Source organism: Nerophis lumbriciformis, linkage group LG11 (genome assembly GCF_033978685.3).
Source record: "Nerophis lumbriciformis linkage group LG11, RoL_Nlum_v2.1, whole genome shotgun sequence".
In the NCBI taxonomy this organism is placed as follows: Eukaryota; Metazoa; Chordata; class Actinopteri; order Syngnathiformes; family Syngnathidae; genus Nerophis; species Nerophis lumbriciformis.
In genome coordinates, this window is record NC_084558.2 from 41,675,828 (window position 1) to 41,694,083 (window position 18,256).

At 38.5% G+C, this 18,256-nt stretch overlaps 2 protein-coding genes across 3 annotated transcripts in view; one reads left to right on the plus strand and one right to left on the minus strand.

The window, feature by feature from the left end:
- The window catches only part of ascc1 (activating signal cointegrator 1 complex subunit 1), a 14,253-nt gene extending 5,490 nt beyond the window's left edge, over nt 1-8,763 (minus strand). The window contains exons 1-5 of the mRNA XM_061966564.2: nt 8,568-8,763; nt 4,672-4,774; nt 4,505-4,602; nt 4,242-4,420; nt 1,094-1,227 (exon numbers count right to left, since the gene is read on the minus strand). Of these exons, the coding sequence (XP_061822548.2) occupies nt 1,094-1,227; nt 4,242-4,420; nt 4,505-4,602; nt 4,672-4,774; nt 8,568-8,682 (629 nt within the window). The 5' untranslated portion in view covers nt 8,683-8,763. The remainder of the gene's footprint in view (nt 1-1,093; nt 1,228-4,241; nt 4,421-4,504; nt 4,603-4,671; nt 4,775-8,567) is intronic.
- The window catches only part of anapc16 (anaphase promoting complex subunit 16), a 20,959-nt gene extending 2,909 nt beyond the window's left edge, over nt 1-18,050 (plus strand). Inside the window, exons 1-4 of one of the 2 annotated variants that reach the window (XM_061966565.2) lie at nt 8,822-8,975; nt 9,308-9,457; nt 13,503-13,577; nt 17,751-18,050. In XM_061966565.2, coding sequence (XP_061822549.1) covers nt 9,316-9,457; nt 13,503-13,577; nt 17,751-17,860 — 327 coding nt within the window. In that variant the 5' untranslated portion in view covers nt 8,822-8,975; nt 9,308-9,315 and the 3' untranslated portion in view covers nt 17,861-18,050. Of the gene's footprint in view, nt 1-8,821; nt 8,976-9,307; nt 9,458-13,502; nt 13,578-17,750 lie in introns of those variants that run through there. The other variant, XM_061966566.2, reaches the window with a different exon arrangement.
- The last annotated feature ends 206 nt before the right edge of the window (nt 18,051-18,256 follow it).

An 18,256-nucleotide genomic window follows, 5' to 3' on the forward strand; every position in this document is an offset into this window, starting at 1 on the left:
CATGGCAGCACGTTTGGCTCGCTAACTTGGTGATGCAGTTGGAGCGTAGCACTGCTAGTCTGCACCATACTGAAGCAGAAAGAGTCGATGACACCAGCCAAAAACAAAAATAACATAAAAAAAAAATCATTTATCCATAAAAAATATGGAAAAGCTGCTGATGATGTGTTTGACAGAGAAGCAGCTCAAACTAGATACAATAAAACACTCTCAAAGGTAAATATTGTACATTTATATTACATTTCTTCATAAAACGATTGTACTTGTTTATACGAAGGTACATTTTACTGCAGGGGTGTCCAAAGTGTGGCACGGGGACTAATTAGAGCCCAGATCTCAAGTTTTATTGGCCCACAGCATATTGTTGAAATAAAAAACAACACTAAAAATTCAAGAAAAACTATAGAAAAAATATGATAGTAATAGATGAGATAATAATACGCTTTGTCACCTGTAATTATATACCAAATATTGTTATATAAAGTCAATATGTATTGTTGAAAAACAAATCAGATTATTATTACTATTATTACATCTGAGTGATGGGGCAGGACATTATAAGCTTGTACTTCTTCCTGTTCCTTCTCGTACACACACTATGTTACATTGTTTCTCATTTTCATCTAAATTTACTATTGTTTTTTGGATGACAATATTGTATTGGAGAGGCTATATTTATTTTTGCGCAAATAAATTAATGGAAAAAAAAAATCCACAAAGCTGACACAAAGTAATTTTTTTTAAATTGATACATTATGTGTTTTAAATGTTTTCTTACTGCAAAATAAAAACTGCATCAAAATGGCCCCCTTATGCTTTGACTTTTAGAATGCGGCCGTTTGTGGAAAATCTTTTAACACCCGTTTTATTGTATTGTCTTTCATACAATATTAATTTTCTACTGTCAATGTTTGTTTTTATTTTCAAAACATGTTTAAATTATGTATTTTGGGGGGAAGCAAGCACCAATTAAGTTGATTTCCATGTGTTTCAATGGGAGATGTTCATTTGAGATACAAGTGACCAAATTAAGCTCGTAAGTTGAGGTACTACTGTATAAAAACAGTGTTTACTACTGTAGCAACACAGGTACCTGATAAAAGTGCGACACTCCTGGAGGTGCTGGCATGCTTTCCTCACTTCCGTGTCATCCAACAGCGTGAGAGTACCGACCGTCAGGTGAAGCTTTGCAGGGTTCTGAAAAATGCTTCCATCTACTCCGTGATCCTGCACACATCAAGCAAGACACTGTGAATGATACACATTACAGCAGTACCTCGGTTTTTGTACGGACCACTTTTCATATATTGTCTTATCGTGCGGCCAAACATTGCACTGTAACTAGTGTTTGCCTGTGAATCCTGAATAGAAGGCTCAAAACAAAAAGTCTTACTAGGCCAAAGAACGTTGTGAGTGCCAGCACTTGGATGAAGAAGGTGAGAAACACTGTTGAATTCAAGAAATAACTCTTAGCAAAGTACAAAAAAAGCATCTATGTAGCTCGCCCCTCTTGTTCTACCTCTCTGCTCATCGCCATCTACACCAAAAAGCATATTCAAGAAAGGTAAAAGTTATTGGTCATTCCAAGGTATCCCCTACATCAGGGATGTCAAAGTCAAGGAATGAATTATCTATGGGATGATATTTGATTAGTATTATAACCGGCCCACAGGCCACAGCAGCCTGATGCTGTTTTGCACGCACCAATACTCCATCAGTGTTGGCGGTAGAAATTTTCAAATTGGGGTCCTAGGGACCCCATCAAGTCATAAAAATGGGGTAACCGTTTTGAAAACAAATGATAGATGTATGCATTATCCTGTTAAATCTCACATTCTATATTGTGTTTTGAAAAAAAAAGGTTGTAATAAACATTACTTAATTCATTTAATTATACAATAGAAAACTAATTTTTATGCATATGTAAATGTATTCAGTTATAAACATTCATTCACTTTCTTCTTTCCTTCATATATTTTTGTTGTAATATTCTCAGAATGTGTTTGTTCTATTTTTGGACAATGTAAGACAAAGAAAACAATCGGAAGTTGTCTTTATTTTTTAGTTTTAAAGCCATGATTGTAATAGTCCGGCCCGTGTGTGCACAGATTTTCCTCCAATCGGCCCCTTAGCTAAAATGAGTTTGACACCCCTGCCCTACATGCAATTGATCGTGATGCACCGCCACGGCAAGATAAATGCCGCCACACCTTCAAAATGTGTCTATTTTACATACAGAATAGTGCTGCTAGGATCCTGATGAGAGTGCGGAAATATGACCATATCACACCAACTCTCAAATCCCTTCACTGGCTTCCTGTTCCACTCAGGATTTAATTCAAAGTCTCCCTACTAACCCACCAGTGCCTCCATGAAAATGCCCCCATCTACCTCAAAGAACTACAGGCTAACCTACTCCAACCTCCGAGGACAAAGCTACAAACAATGGGAGACCGGGCTTTCTGCTCTGCCGCTCCTAGTCTGTGGAACGCTCTCCCTGACCACCTGAGGGCACGCCAGACTGTGGATGCTTTTAAAAAAGGCTTAAAAACCCTTCTTTTTAAAAAAAAAAGCCTTTTTTTAGATATATGCATACTAGTTTTAGCTATTTGGCTGTTCTAGTTTTTTGTTATTATCTTTTTATTTATTTTATTTTTTTAATACACTGTAGCCCTTTGAAGTTGTTTACGCAATGTAAAGTGCTTTTTACAACTAAAATCTATTATTATTATTATTTTATTTACATTAAAAAAAAAAAAATTTTTTTTTTTTTACATGAAAACAAATTTCAGTTTAGTATATTATTTACCTACTATTGGCCATAATAAGTTAGAAAAACATCTCAAATATAAAAATGTACCTCTAAGCTTTATTTTGCAAAACAAAAACAACAACAAAATCTAAATCGCCTGTAAGGAACGCAACAGCTGGTTGCGCACCTAAACGGAGTTGACATCTGGCAACATAAAAAGAAAAAGTTAAAGAGAAAGGTATTTCAAGGTAATTGAGGCATTTCTTGTTCAAGCCTGTGTAAACTACCCTAATTCTTTTGACATTCCTACTGACAATACCGTCTAACTTTACACCATGAGTGTCTTCAAACTTCCGTTTGGACGTCTTTGGGTGCAATGCATGTTCTTCTGTGCGTGTGTGGGTTTTCTCAGGGTACTCCAGCTTAATCCCATTAAATAACTATGCAATTTAGGTTAATTGGAGACTGTAAATTGTCCATAGACATTTTATTTTAATTACAGCAAGGTGGTCTTGCCGCTGGGCCTTAGGCCTGTCGCACCTCCACCGATGCCTGTGGTGGACTGTGCATGGCAGGGACGTCCTCTTCCCTGAGGCAGGCCTAAACCTGACCGCATAACAGAAAAGGTTTTGCCGCAGGGTCTTCAGCTGGAGACCAGCTGAAGACCCTGCAGCAAGTGTGAATGACTGTCTGTATGTGTCATGCGACTGGCCATGCTAATTTGGGTTAGCTTGTCAATGAGCTAGTCCATTGTACGTTAGCATTAAGCTAGCGGCAACGTTCATCCTGCATAACTGAATTGCTTTTTTCAGTTTATTCCAAACTATATTATTCATTTAATGCGATTCCCACATGTACGGTATGTGCACTTCATGTGTATATATAAAGTACTTTCCCTGGTGTGCTTCACACAAATTCTAATTTGAATTTCTAATTCAAAGGACTATTTGCATATTTGGCAAACTAAATTGCAACATTTAGGGAGCGCAGAATATAGTATAGCCTTTACCTTTTACAATAACCAGCTGCAAATAAAACTGCATTGAACAAAGAGAGCACAGTCTACCAAGTCAAATTCTTTGTGCATTAAACATGCTTGGCCAATAAAGCTGATTCTGATAATATATAAAAAAAATATTATTAATAATTAATAACACATATTTCTTTAAATATACATAAATAATTTGTTTAGTCTTTGTAAAGAAAATATATGCATCAGTGCAAATTAAAATTATAATGTCATATATGATGATATTTTGGCCATGCCCCTAGCCACACCCCCACCACTACATATATAGTGGGGAAACCCTGCACTCATCCACTTTTTATGGCATTTCGCCTCGTGTTCTGCATGTACAGCTATAAATATTCTCTACAAAATGTATTCTGTGTTATTTTTGGATTATGTATTCACCCATCCATCCATCCATTTCCTTTTAGTACGTAAACCGAGGTATGATGAGGTATGATGATCGTAGTTGGGTAGTACCTGCGAACACTGCTCCAAGATACCATCTTTAAAACTCAGAAAACCATCTTGGATTTTGGGATCGTTGAGCGGGAACGAAAGGAAATGCGTAAACGGTTGCTTCTTCCGGAAATTGTCAACGAGGATTTCAATTCTCGTGACGGCCGACGAGACTGCAGCTTGGTGTGACCCCGTGATGACTGTCCAAAGAAAAGAGAAAATGAAAACATCCTCTTATAAAAAACTTTTGGACTCGCCGATTTGTGTTTGTTTCCAATTGTTACCAATCGGTCCTTCCAGTCCTTGTTTGGGAATGCTGATGGATGTCTTTGTGTCCGTCTCCAGTCGTTTCCGCGTTTCTCCTTTTTTCCCGATGATGTATCTGTCGGAATCAGACGCACACATGTTTTACCGAGGAGCTATGTCAGTTTGTACTTTTTACACGACTCACTTGTATAGAACACTTGGCACATCAACGGCACACTGGAAGCCTCTCTCGATCTGTTCAATTAAGTGTGTGTCGCAGGATTCCTCTGTGTTAAACTCCTCATTTTCTAAAACACAATAAAGCACAAATAATCCCTTTTATATACAGGTAAAAGCCAGTAAATTAGAATATTTTGAAAAACTTTATTTATTTCAGTAATTGCATTCAAAAGGTGTAACTTGTACATTATATTTATTCATTGCACACAGACTGATGCATTCAAATGTTTATTTCATTTAATTTTGATGATTTGAAGTGGCAACAAATGAAAATCCAAAATTCCGTGTGTCACAAAATTAGAATATTGTGTAAGGGTTAAATTTTGAAGACACCTGGTGCCACAAACTAATCAGCTGATTAACTCAAAACACCTGCAAAGGGCTTTAAATGGTCTCTCAGTCCAGTTCTGAAGCCTACACAAACATGGGGAAGACTTCAGATTTGACAGCTGTCCAAAAGGCAACCATCGACACATTGCACAAGGAGGGAAAGACACAAAAGGTTATTGCTGAAGAGGCTGGCTGTTCTCAGAGCTCTGTGTCCAAACACATTAATGGAGAGGCAAAGGGAAGGAAAAACTGTGGTCAGTAAAAGTGTACAAGCGATAGGGATCACCGCGCCCTGGTCAAGATTGTGAAAAAAAAACCATTCAAAAATGTGGGGGAGATTCAGAAGGAGTGGACAGCTGCTGGAGTCAGTGCTTCAAGATCCACCACCAAGAGACGCTTGAAAGACATGGGTTTCAACTGCCGCATACCTCGTGTCAAGCCACTGTTGACCAAGAAACAGCGCGAAAAGCGTCTCACCTGGGCTAAGGAAAAAAAGAGCTGGACTGCTGCTGAGTGGTCCAAAGTCATGTTTTCTGACGAAAGCAAATTTTGCATTTCCTTTGGAAATCGAGGTCCCAGAGTCTGGAGGAAGACAGGAGAGGCACAGGATCCACGTTGCCTGAAGTCTAGTGTAAAGTTTCCACCATCAGTGATGGTTTGGGGTGCCATGTCATCTGCTGGTGTCGGTCCACTCTGTTTCCTGAGATCCAGGGTCAACGCAGCCGTCTACCAGCAAGTTTTAGAGCACTTCATGCTTCCTGCTGCTGACCTGCTCTAAGGAGATGGAGATTTCAAGTTCCAACAGGACTTGGCGCCTGCACACAGCGCAAAATCTACCCATGCCTGGTTTACGGACCATGGTATTTCTGTTCTAAATTGGCCCGCCAACTCCCCTGACCTTAGCCCCATAGAAAATCTGTGGGGTATTGTGAAAAGGAAGATGCAGAATGCCAGACCCAAAAACGCAGAAGAGTTGAAGGCCACTATCAGAGCAACCTGGGCTCTCATAACACCTGAGCAGTGCCAGAAACTCTTCGACTCCATGCCACGCCGCATTAACGCAGTAATTGAGGCAAAAGGAGCTCCAACCAAGTATTGAGTATTATACATGCTCATATTTTTCATTTTCATACTTTTCAGTTGGCCAACATTTCTAAAAATCCCTTTTTTGTATTAGCCTTAAGTAATATTCTAATTTTGTGACACACGGAATTTTGGATTTTCATTTGTTGCCACTTCAAATCATCAAAATTAAATGAAATAAACATTTGAATGCATCAGTCTGTGTGCAATGAATAAATATAATGTACAAGTTACACCTTTTGAATGCAATTACTGAAATAAATCAAGTTTTTCAAAATATTCTAATTTACTGGCTTTTACCTGTATATAGGGGTGACAATGCTAATGCTACAATTGACATGTTTAATTTGTAATATTACATTTTTGGGTGCAATATTGGATGATAAAATTAACTGGAAATCTCATAAAAATTATAAAACATAAGATAGCAGGAAACACTTCAATAATGAATAAAGCTAAATATGTTCTGGGCCAAAAGTCACTAAATATTTTCTACTGTTCGCTAGTGTTACCATATCTGAGTTATTATGAGGAAATAACCTTAGTAACCTTGTTCCAAAGTAGATCTGTTCAAATATTAAATAACGCTGATTATTGAGAACATTAAGTGTCATTATTTAAAAAAATTTAAATGCTGAAATGTGATGCATTTGCAAACAGCTAAAATTATGTACAAAGCAAACTATAACCTGCTACCGAATAATGTACAACACAAAAGAGGATAAATATTATCTTTGGGAAAAATATAACTTGAAACATTTGTATGCACGTACAACACTTAAAACCTTTAGCATATCAGTACGTGGAATTAAATTATGGAATGGATTAAGCAAATAAATCAAACAAAGTACTAATATAATCCGGTCGAAGAAACCTTTAAAACTCAGTGTTTACAAAGTGCAAGGAAAAAGAATCCCTGAAGTCGGTGGATCGTGAGTTATACCAAAGACCATAAAAGTAGGACCCATTACCTCCCTGCTTGGCACTCAGCATCAAGGGTTGGAATTGGGGGTTGAATCACCAAAAATTATTACCGAGCGCGGCCACCGCTGCTGCTCACTGCTCCCCTCACCTCCCAGGGGGTGGAACAAGGGGATGGGTCAAATGCAGAGGTTAATTTCAACACACCTAATATGTGTGACTATCAGTGGTACTTTAACTTTAACTTTAAATATCAGTATGTGGAATTAAATTATGGCACTCAGCATCAAGGTTTGGAATTGGGGGTTGAATCACCAAAAATGATTCCCGAGCGCGGCCACCGCTGCTGCTGCTCACTGCTCCCCTCACCTCCCAGGGGGTGGAACAAGTGGATGGGTCAAATGCAGAGGTTAATTTCAACACACCTAATGTGTGTGACTATCAGTGGTATTTTAACTTTAAATATCAGTATGTGGAATTAAATTATGGCACTCAGCATCAAGGGTTGGAATTGGGGGTTGAATCACCAAAAATGATTCCCGAGCGCGGCCACCGCTGCTGCTGCTCACTGCTCCCCTCACCTCCCAGGGGGTGGAACAAGGGGATGGGTCAAATGCAGAGGTTAATTTCAACACACCTAATGTGTGTGACTATCAGTGGTATTTTAACTTTAAATATCAGTATGTGGAATTAAATTATGGCACTCAGCATCAAGGGTTGGAATTGGGGGTTGAATCACCAAAAATTATTCCCCAGCGCGGCCACCGCTGCTGCTGCTCACTGCTCCCCTCACCTCCCAGGGGGTGGAACAAGGGGATGGGTCAAACGCAGAGGTTAGTTTCACCACACCTAGTGTGTGTGTGACTATCAGTGGTACTTTAACTTTAACTTTAAATATCCATCCATCCATTTTCTACCGCTTATTCCCTTCGGGGTCGCGGGGGGTGCTGGAGCCTATCAGTATGTGGAATTAAATTATGGAATGGATTAAGCAAATAAGTCAAACAAAGTACTAATATGATCCAGTTTAAGAAACCTTAAAGACTCAAAGTGTTTACAAAGTACAAGGAAAAATAATCCAGATTAACATCCATTCATCCATTTTCTAACATTTTGAACTTTATTGAAAATGAGAATCTTATCCATCTGATTATGTGAACCATAAAATACTTAACTATTTATTAACAAGGACTGTATTTAGTATTCATTGAAAGGGACAAGCTGTAAAAAATGGATGGATGGATGAGTTGCAAAGTGTGAACAGGAAGTAAACAAAAGTGTTAGTAATTGCTATGAAGTGGGAAAGGGGTAGGATTTAATAAACTCTGCTTCTTCCCACTCCTTTTCGGACATGTCAATGGAAACATGTTTATCATTTAGTAATTATTTGCATGTTCGAAACAACCCTAAACAACAACAATTAAGCACAAATAACCAATTTACTTCAGCGGTGTACTCACATGTAAACAGACCGACTTGACTAGTTAGCTAAGTGCACTAATGCGGCAATGGACACATTTACTGTACCTGGCGGTCCTACATAGGAAATATCCTCTTCCACTTCATATTGCTCATCTTTAGTGATATTCTTTCGGTATATTCTCCCATGTATATTTATCAGCGGAGGGCGTAATACATCCATAATGTAAAGCTTGTCACTTTATATATTAGCTTGGCTTGGCTAACGAGTCAACTACTTTGCGGTAGTGATGTTTTTTTTTATAGATCTACAGTCAATCTGGAGCGGCCATTTGTGATGACATCACGCCATCCAGATGATTGTCAGATCTACACAGGATTGCACTTTACGACTCTGCTCCTGTCGTAAAGCGCCTCATCGTTGTATGAAACTGCTGCTAGGAAGCTAAACATCGTCAACAAGTCGGGAGTACAGAAACAAATCAAGTATTTTTTTAGTTTTTACGCGCGTTGACGGTAAGATTGGTTGCTAACCTTGACATAACAAAAATGAAATACTGTTGACGGGCGACCATTACTGTAGTTAATACTCCGAGTGGCTTGCTATTAAACTCGTTAATATAATGCAATTCCTTGCATAAATTGTTACCATACGCTATAATAATCGACTATTATGCGACATTTTTCTCGTTGTATCCCATTGGGTTGAGTTTTTCCTTGCCCTGATGTGGGATCTGAGCCGAGGATTTCGTTGTGGCTTGTGCAGCCCTTTGAGACACTCGTGATTTAGGGCTATATAAATCAACTTTTATTGATTGATTGATTGATTGATTTTAATTTCCGCACAGGGTAATTAATGGCAGCGTCTTCTTCGTCCTCCTCCGCTGGAGGCGTCAGCGGGAGCTCGGTGACCGGCTCAGGGTTCAGCGCCTCGGAGCTGATCCCCCCTCGGAAGGTGCTGTACACTTACCCTAAAGGGGCCGGGGAAATGATGGAAGGTATGTGTCTGAATACATGATTTGGCACGAATAAACAGGAATGCATTGTCTTTGATGCTCCAAAATGTATTCCACCAGGCATCTTCTAGATCAGGGGTGTCAAACTTTCTTTCCTTTCTTTTAGTTTATTTCGAACATGAACACACTTACAGCATAATACATCACACAATTTCATATAATTTCTGTTTACATCATGTCCGAAAAGGAGTAGGAAGAAGCAAAGCTTGTTTAATCCCACCCCTTTCCCACTTCAGAGCGTTTACAAATACAGGTAAAAGCCAGTAAATTAGAATATTTTGAAAAACTTGATTTATTTCAGTAATTGCATTCAAAAGGTGTAACTTGTACATTATATTTATTCATTGCACACAGACTGATGCATTCAAATGTTTATTTCATTTAATTTTGATGATTTGAAGTGGCAACAAATGAAAATCCAAAATTCCGTGTGTCACAAAATTAGAATATTACTTAAGGCTAATACAAAAAAGGGATTTTTAGAAATGTTGGCCAACTGAAAAGTATGAAAATGAAAAATATGAGCATGTACAATACTTGGTTGGAGCTCCTTTTGCCTCAATTACTGCGTTAATGCGGCGTGGCATGGAGTCGATGAGTTTCTGGCACTGCTCAGGTGTTATGAGAGCCCAGGTTGCGCTGATAGTGGCCTTCAACTCTTCTGCGTTTTTGGGTCTGGCATTCTGCATCTTCCTTTTCACAATACCCCACAGATTTTCTATGGGGCTAAGGTCAGGGGAGTTGGCGGACCAATTTAGAACAGAAATACCATGGTCCGTAAACCAGGCACGGGTAGATTTTGCGCTGTGTGCAGGCGCCAAGTCCTGTTGGAACTTGAAATCTCCATCTCCATAGAGCAGGTCAGCAGCAGGAAGCATGAAGTGCTCTAAAACTTGCTGGTAGACGGCTGCGTCGACCCTGGATCTCAGGAAACAGAGTGGACCGACACCAGCAGATGACATGGCACCCCAAACCATCACTGATGGTGGAAACTTTACACTAGACTTCAGGCAACGTGGATCCTGTGCCTCTCCTGTCTTCCTCCAGACTCTGGGACCTCGATTTCCAAAGGAAATGCAAAATTTGCATGGTTGGGTGATGGTTTGGGGTGCCATGTCATCTGCTGGTGTCGGTCCACTCTGTTTCCTGAGATCCAGGGTCAACGCAGCCGTCTACCAGCAAGTTTTAGAGCACTTCATGCTTCCTGCTGCTGACCTGCTCTAAGGAGATGGAGATTTCAAGTTCCAACAGGACTTGGCGCCTGCACACAGCGCAAAATCTACCCGTGCCTGGTTTACGGACCATGGTATTTCTGTTCTAAATTGGCCCGCCAACTCCCCTGACCTTAGCCCCATAGAAAATCTGTGGGGTATTGTGAAAAGGAAGATGCAGAATGCCAGACCCAAAAACGCAGAAGAGTTGAAGGCCACTATCAGAGCAACCTGGGCTCTCATAACACCTGAGCAGTGCCAGAAACTCATCGACTCCATGCCACGCCGCATTAACGCAGTAATTGAGGCAAAAGGAGCTCCAACCAAGTATTGAGTATTGTACATGCTCATATTTTTCATTTTCATACTTTTCAGTTGGCCAACATTTCTAAAAATCCCTTTGTTGTATTAGCCTTAAGTAATATTCTAATTTTGTGACACACGGAATTTTGGATTTTCATTTGTTGCCACTTCAAATCATCAAAATTAAATGAAATAAACATTTGAATGCATCAGTCTGTGTGCAATGAATAAATATAATGTACAAGTTACACCTTTTGAATGCAATTACTGAAATAAATCAAGTTTTTCAAAATATTCTAATTTACTGGCTTTTACCTGTGTATACATTCATTTACTGACTCCTTCATAGCAAAATGACATCCGCGAATGAGCAACACAACAGCCCTGCAACATGCAATTAGTCATTATAAACAAACTGAGATGAAGAATAAATTATTTTTAATAAGGTTGAAAGTATTTCTCATAGTTCTTCTTCTTTGTACTTTGTAAGCACTATTAATTTGAACAACCTGGATCATATCAGTACAATGTTTAACTTCTTTACTTAATCCATTCCATAATTTAATTCCACATACTGATATGTTAAAGGTCTTAAGTGTTGTACGTGCATACAAATGTTTTAAATTAGATTTTCCTCTAAGATTATATTTCTCCTCTTTAGTTGAGAAGAATTGTTGTACATTATTTGGTAGCAGGTTATAGTTTGCTTTGTACATAATTTTAGCTGTTTTCAATTTTACCAAATCATCAAACTTTAATATTTTTGATTCGATAAATAAAAGGTTTGTATGTTCTCTATATCCAACATTATGTATCAGTCTATTTGATCTTTTTTGTAACACGGTTAATGAATGTAGCGCACATTTGTAGTTATTTCCCCATAATTCTGCACAATAACTCAGATATGTAACACTAGCGAGCAGTAGAGAATATGAAGTGATTTTTGGTCCAGGATGTATTTTGCTTTATTCATTATTAAAATGTTTTTTACCACCTTATGTTGTATATTTTGTATATGAGATTCCCAGTTCACTTTATCATCTATTAATACTCCCAAAAATCTGGTTTCTTTTACCCTTTCAATGTCTACTCCGTCTATTTGTATTCGTGTATGATGCTCTTTTCTACTTTTACCAAATAGCATTATTTTAGTTTTTCTGAGATTCAAATATAGTCTATTTTTGTCAAACCATTTTTTAAATTAAATTAAATTAAATTTCTTCATTTCTTCTGTTATTATTTGTATTATCTTATGTGTGTTCTCTCATTTTATATCGGGGGCCACATGGAGAAAAAATCTACTCCCATGTGGCCCGGACTGGTAAAATCACGGCACGATAACTTAAAAATAAAGACAACTTCAGATTGTTTTCTTTGTTTGAAAATAGAACAATCACAAATGTACAAATCATAATGTTGTTGTTGTTTTTTACAGTTACATGTTGCGGTTAATATTTGTATTTGTCGTTATTTATATTTTCTGAATAAATTATGTGATAATGTTCATCAGTCAACTCGTTGGTGTCAATTTTCAATCTATCAAGATTTTTAAAATTCGATCAAAATCAAATTACAGGATGTTACTTATGTAGTTTGATCATTTTCCTCGACTGATGTACTTGATTGACTGATTGATTGAGACTTGTATTAGTAGATTGCACAGTACAGTACATATTCCGTACAATTGACCACTAAATGGTAACACCCGAATAAGTTTTTCAAGTTGTTTAAGTCGGGGTCCACGTTAATCAATTCATGGTATAAATATATACTATCAGCATAATACAGTCATCACACAAGTTAATTATCAGAGTATATACATTGAATTATTTACACTATTTACAATCCGAGGGGGGGGGGGGGTTGGTTTGGTTGATATCAGCACTTCAGTCATCAACAATTATATCATCTGAGAAATGGACATTGAAACAGTGTAGGTCTGACTTGGTAGGATATGTACAGCGAGCAGTGAACATAGTGAGCTCAGAAAGCATAAAAACAAGTATATACATTTGATTATTAATAATCCGGGGAGGTGGGATGTGGTGGGGGGAGGGTGTTAGTCTAGGGTTGTAGTTGCCTGGAGGTGTTCTTTTAGTGCGGTTTTGAAGGAGTATAGAGATGCACTTTCCTTTACATCTGTTGGGAGTGCATTCCATATTGATGTGGCATAGAAGGAGAATGAGTTAAGACCTTTTGTTGGATCGGAATCTGGGTTTAACATTGTTCCCATCTAACATCATGTGGTTTATTTTGTACATCTACAAAGATACAAAGAATTGCTATTGCGACATCCAGTGGACACATTTAGAACCGCTGTTCCATTCATTAAAAAAATGTCAGGTTAATTTTTATACTTAGCAAACTCATCCCGCGGGCCGGATAAATCCTGTTCGCGGGCCTGATCCGGCCCTCGGGCCGTACGTTTGACACTCCTGTTCTAGATTTTGGTATGCTAAATTTAGTCATGAATACACTTTTTCTTCAAGTCTTTCACCGTTTTTGATTTTCAGACGGATCTGACAGGTTTCTATGCGAGTCTGTATTCAGCTACCAAGTGGCGTCTGCACTCAAGCAGGTCAAACACGGTAAGTAACACAAAAACATTCCATTCCACTGAAAATCTGCCATTTGCTGGTTAAAACCCTAAAAACAACCTTCAGTTTCTGCCTTTCCCCCGACTCTAAATCTGATAATACACATGTAGAACCAGTGTTGGTGCTAGGAATTTTCAAAATGGGGTCCCGGGGACCCCATCAAGTCATGAAAATGGGGTCCCACAGTAAATTTTTGGGGTGCCACTTTTTTGTAAGCATTTTGAAAACAAATGATAAATGTATGCATTATCCTGTTATATCTCACATTCTATATTGTGTTTTGGAAAAAGGTTGTCATAAACGTTATTAATTAACATAATACCAAAGAAAACACATTTGTATGCTTATGTAAATTTATTCGGTTATAAACATTCATTCACTTTCTTCTTTCCTTCATGGATCACTCTGAGACAAACCTGAATTTGTCCGAGTGCAAACTGAGGCAGTATTTGTGATTGTTAAAACTTTCGGCGAATCTAAATGAAAGGAATTGTACCAGAAAGTTCATTACCGTATTTTTCGGACTATAAGTCGCAGGTTTTTTCATAGTTTGGCCGGGGGTGCGACTTATACTCAGGAGCGACTTATGTGTGACATTTTTAACACATTACCGTAAAATATCAAATATTATTATTTATCTCATTCACGTAAGAGACTAGACGTATAAGATTTCATGGGATTTAGCGATTAGGAGTGACAGATTGTTTGGTAAACGTATAGCATGTTCTATATGTTATAGTTATTTGAATGACTCTTACCATAATATGTTACGTCAGTGGTTCTCAACCTTTTTTCAGTGATGTACCCCCTGTGAACATTTTTTTAATTCAAGTACCCCCTAATCAGAGAAAAGCATTTTTGAAAAAAAGAGATAAAGAAGTAAAATACAGCACTATGTCATCAGTTTCTGATTTATTAAATTGTATAACAGTGCAAAATATTGCTCATTTGTAGTGGTCTTTCTTGAACTATTTGGAAAAAAAGATATAAAAATAACTAAAAACTTGTTGAAAAATAAACAAGTGATTCAATTATAAATAAATATTTCTACACATAGAAGTAATCATCAACTTAAAGTGCCCTCTTTGGGGATTGTAATAGAGATCCATCCATTAACTTAATTCTAAACATTTCTTCACAAAAAAAGAAATCTTTAACATCAATATTTATGGAACATGTCCACAAAAAAATGTAGCTGTCAACACTGAATATTGCATTGTTGCATTTCTTTTCACAGTTCTTTTTGACAGACATTTTAGTGAGAAACCTGAGCTTGTGCTTCACTGAGTTTATGAACTTACATTCATATTTTGTTGAAGTATTATTCAATAAATATATTTATAAAGGATTTTTGAATTGTTGCTATTTTTAGAAGATTTTAAAAAAAAATTCACGTACCCCTTGGCATACCTTTAAGTACCCCCAGGGGTACGCGTACCCCCATTTGAGAAGCACTGTGTTACGTTAACATACCAGGCACGTTCTCAGTTGGTTATTTATGCCTCATATAACGTACACTTATTCAGCCTGTTGTTCACTATTCTTTATTTATTTTAAATTGCCTTTCAAATGTCTATTCTTGGTGTTGGGTTTTATCAAATAAATTTCCCCCCAAAAAATGCGACTTATACTCCAGTGCGACTTATATATATGTTTTTTTCCTTCTTTATTATGCATTTTCGGTCAGTGCGACTTATACTCCGAAAAATACGGTACTTTGAAGTCGACCAATAAAACGCAATAAACAGGGACGGAAATTTGACTCTGAAAATATAAACAAAACAAAACCGATTATCGATTAAAAAAACAACAACAAGAAAAACGTAGTTTTGACCCAGAGAAGGCAGGGTCGGTAAAAAAAAAAATCTGCGTCCTGGTTACGCGTGGACTTCTGGAAATTCGCGTCGTTTCTGATTTCAATGCGTAAAAAGACACAAAAAGTGTGTTAAAGCCAACAGTGTAAAGCTACTCAGTGTTGAACTCTTGTTTTGTTTTGTTTTTACCTCCGGCAGGAGTTTATGTTATCGCTGCCGCTGGTTTGTCTGTCAGCTCGTTGGCAAAATAACTCAAAAGATTTTCAGGAAGGTTTCACGAAATGTCAAAAACCGGATAAGGGGCTGGGAATACGTTTTGGTAAAATTTCATATGAATAGAATATAACTTTACTGTCATTAAAAAGTACCATAGAGCGCATCGGATTATAAGGCACACTGCCGATGAGTGAGTCTATTCAGGTCTTTTTTCATACAAAAGGCGCACCGGATTATAAGGCGCATTAAAGGGGTCCATATTATGATTTTTATCTAAATTTAAAACATTATCTTGTGGTCTACATAACATGTAATGGTGGTTCTTTGGTCAAAATATTGCATAATGTTTTACAGACCATTTTCAAGCCGCTTTCTGACAGTCGCTTCAGGATGCGCCGTTTTATGGGCGGTCTCATTTACGTGGCTCACCTTCGGCAGCGTCTTCTCCCCGTCATCTTTGTTGTAGCCGTGTAGCGTGCAAGGACGGGAGTGGAAGAAGTGTCAAAAGATGGAGCTAACTGTTTTAATGACATTCAGGCTTTACTTCAATCAATAACGAAGCAGCATCTCCTCATCCGTGGCTCAATAATGCAACATCAACGCCGGAAATGTGTCCCGTGAAAAACCGTCCGACCGGAACCCTCTAATAACTAAAGTTCCATGGGTGAATAATGTAAACTCACTACGGTTTTACCTACTCAGTGGCCTAGTGGTTAGAGTGTCCGCCGTGAGATCGGTAGGTTGTGAGTTCAAACCCCGGCCGAGTCATACCAAAGACTATAAAAATGGGACCCATTACCTCCCTGCTTGACACTCCGCATCAAGGGTTGGAATTGGGGGTTAAATCACCAAAAATGATTCCCGGGCGCGGCACCGCTGCTGCCCACTGCTCCCCATCACCTCCCAGGGGGTGATCAAGGGGATAGGTCAAATGCAGAGGACAAATTTCACCACACCTAGTGTGTGTGTGACAATCATTGGTACTTTAACTTTACTTTAACATGAACTTTTAGCGCTTTGATAGCTAGTCTACTGACAGAAGTAAGAACTTTACGCTACTTTGTATTAGAAATGGCAACAGCGGAAGATGAATGTCACATAAAAAGAAGAAGCTTATGACTTCGTTGTCGGCACGGACTACAATGCGGACACGCGCGCATTTTCAGTACTTATGCAGATCCCAAATACACATTAGCAGGTACCAGAAGGTAAGAAAAGTTGGTTTTGCATAATATTAAATGATAAATGGGTTGTACTTGTATAGCGCTTTTCTACCTTCAAGGTACTCAAAGCGCTTTGACACTACTTCCACATTTACCCATTCACACACACATTCACACACTGATGGAGGGAGCTGCCATGCAAGGCGCTAACCAGCACCCATCAGGAGCAAGGGTGAAGTGTCTTGCTCAGGACACAACGGACATGACGAGGTTGGTACTAGGTGGGAATTGAACCAGGGACCCTCGGGTCGCGCACGGCCATTCTTCCACTGCGCCACGCCGTCCCTTGCGAAACAAAACGCCAGGTAATATGTCTGCTAATAGGTACCATTTTGCAATCCTTATACAAACACCATAACAATACTCGTATGTTGAATGCGCCAACAATCCATCAAGCGGTGCAGCTTGATGGATTTCAGTTATTTCACCAAAAAAAGGTGAAATAACTGAAAACTTTTTTATATTCTGGTTTCTTCAAAATAGCCCCCCTTTGCTCTGATTACTGCTTTGCACACTCTTGGCATTCTCTCGATGAGCTTCAAGAGGTAGACACCTAAAATGGTTTTCACTTCACAAGTGTGCTTGAAGCTCATTGAGAGAATGCCAAGAGTGTGCAAAAAAGTAATCAGAGCAAAGGGGTGGCTATTTTGAAAAAACTAGTATATAAAACATGTTTTCAGTTATTTCACCTTTTTTTTGTTAAGTACATAACTCCACATGTGTTCATTCATAGTTTTGATGCCATCAGTGACAATATACAATGTAAATAATCATAAAAATAAAGAAAACGCATTGAATGAGAAGGTGTGACTAAACTTGTGGCCTGTACTGTATATTTGACAGTTTTTTTTATCATGCATTTCTACTTTTTAATGACACCAGTGGCTCATATTTACCTTTTGTCACTGCAGATCAACAAGTGTCCCGTATGGAGAAACTGGCGAGCTTGGTGGAGGAGCTGGAAGCGGACGAGTGGCGGTACAAACCCATCGAACAGCTACTGGGTTTCACGCCGTCCTAAATAATGATAACACAAAAAGCCACATTTGCTTCTGCTGATACGTGATGTGTTTTCTATTGTCTTTTTATGCAAATGTGGGATTGACATTTCAGCAGTTGCAACAGTCCATGACAGTGACTGATTGTCCTCGCCGCCGCTCGCTCTAACAAAACAAGAGCATGTATATAATAATAAAAAACTCTTTCTAGGACATTCCTCCTGGTGTTTCTAATCTCAGAGATGACGATAAAAGAAATGTTTTGCATCACAGTGATGTCACCGGCGCCTATCAGTGAGCAAACATTGCGTTTTGTTCCCCATGTTGTGGCCTACGTGAGTGGGGGTTATTTTTCTTCCCAGCGACGAGGAGGGTGTGGAGCGGACAGAATGTCCTGTCGCAAGAGCGAATTTGGAAGG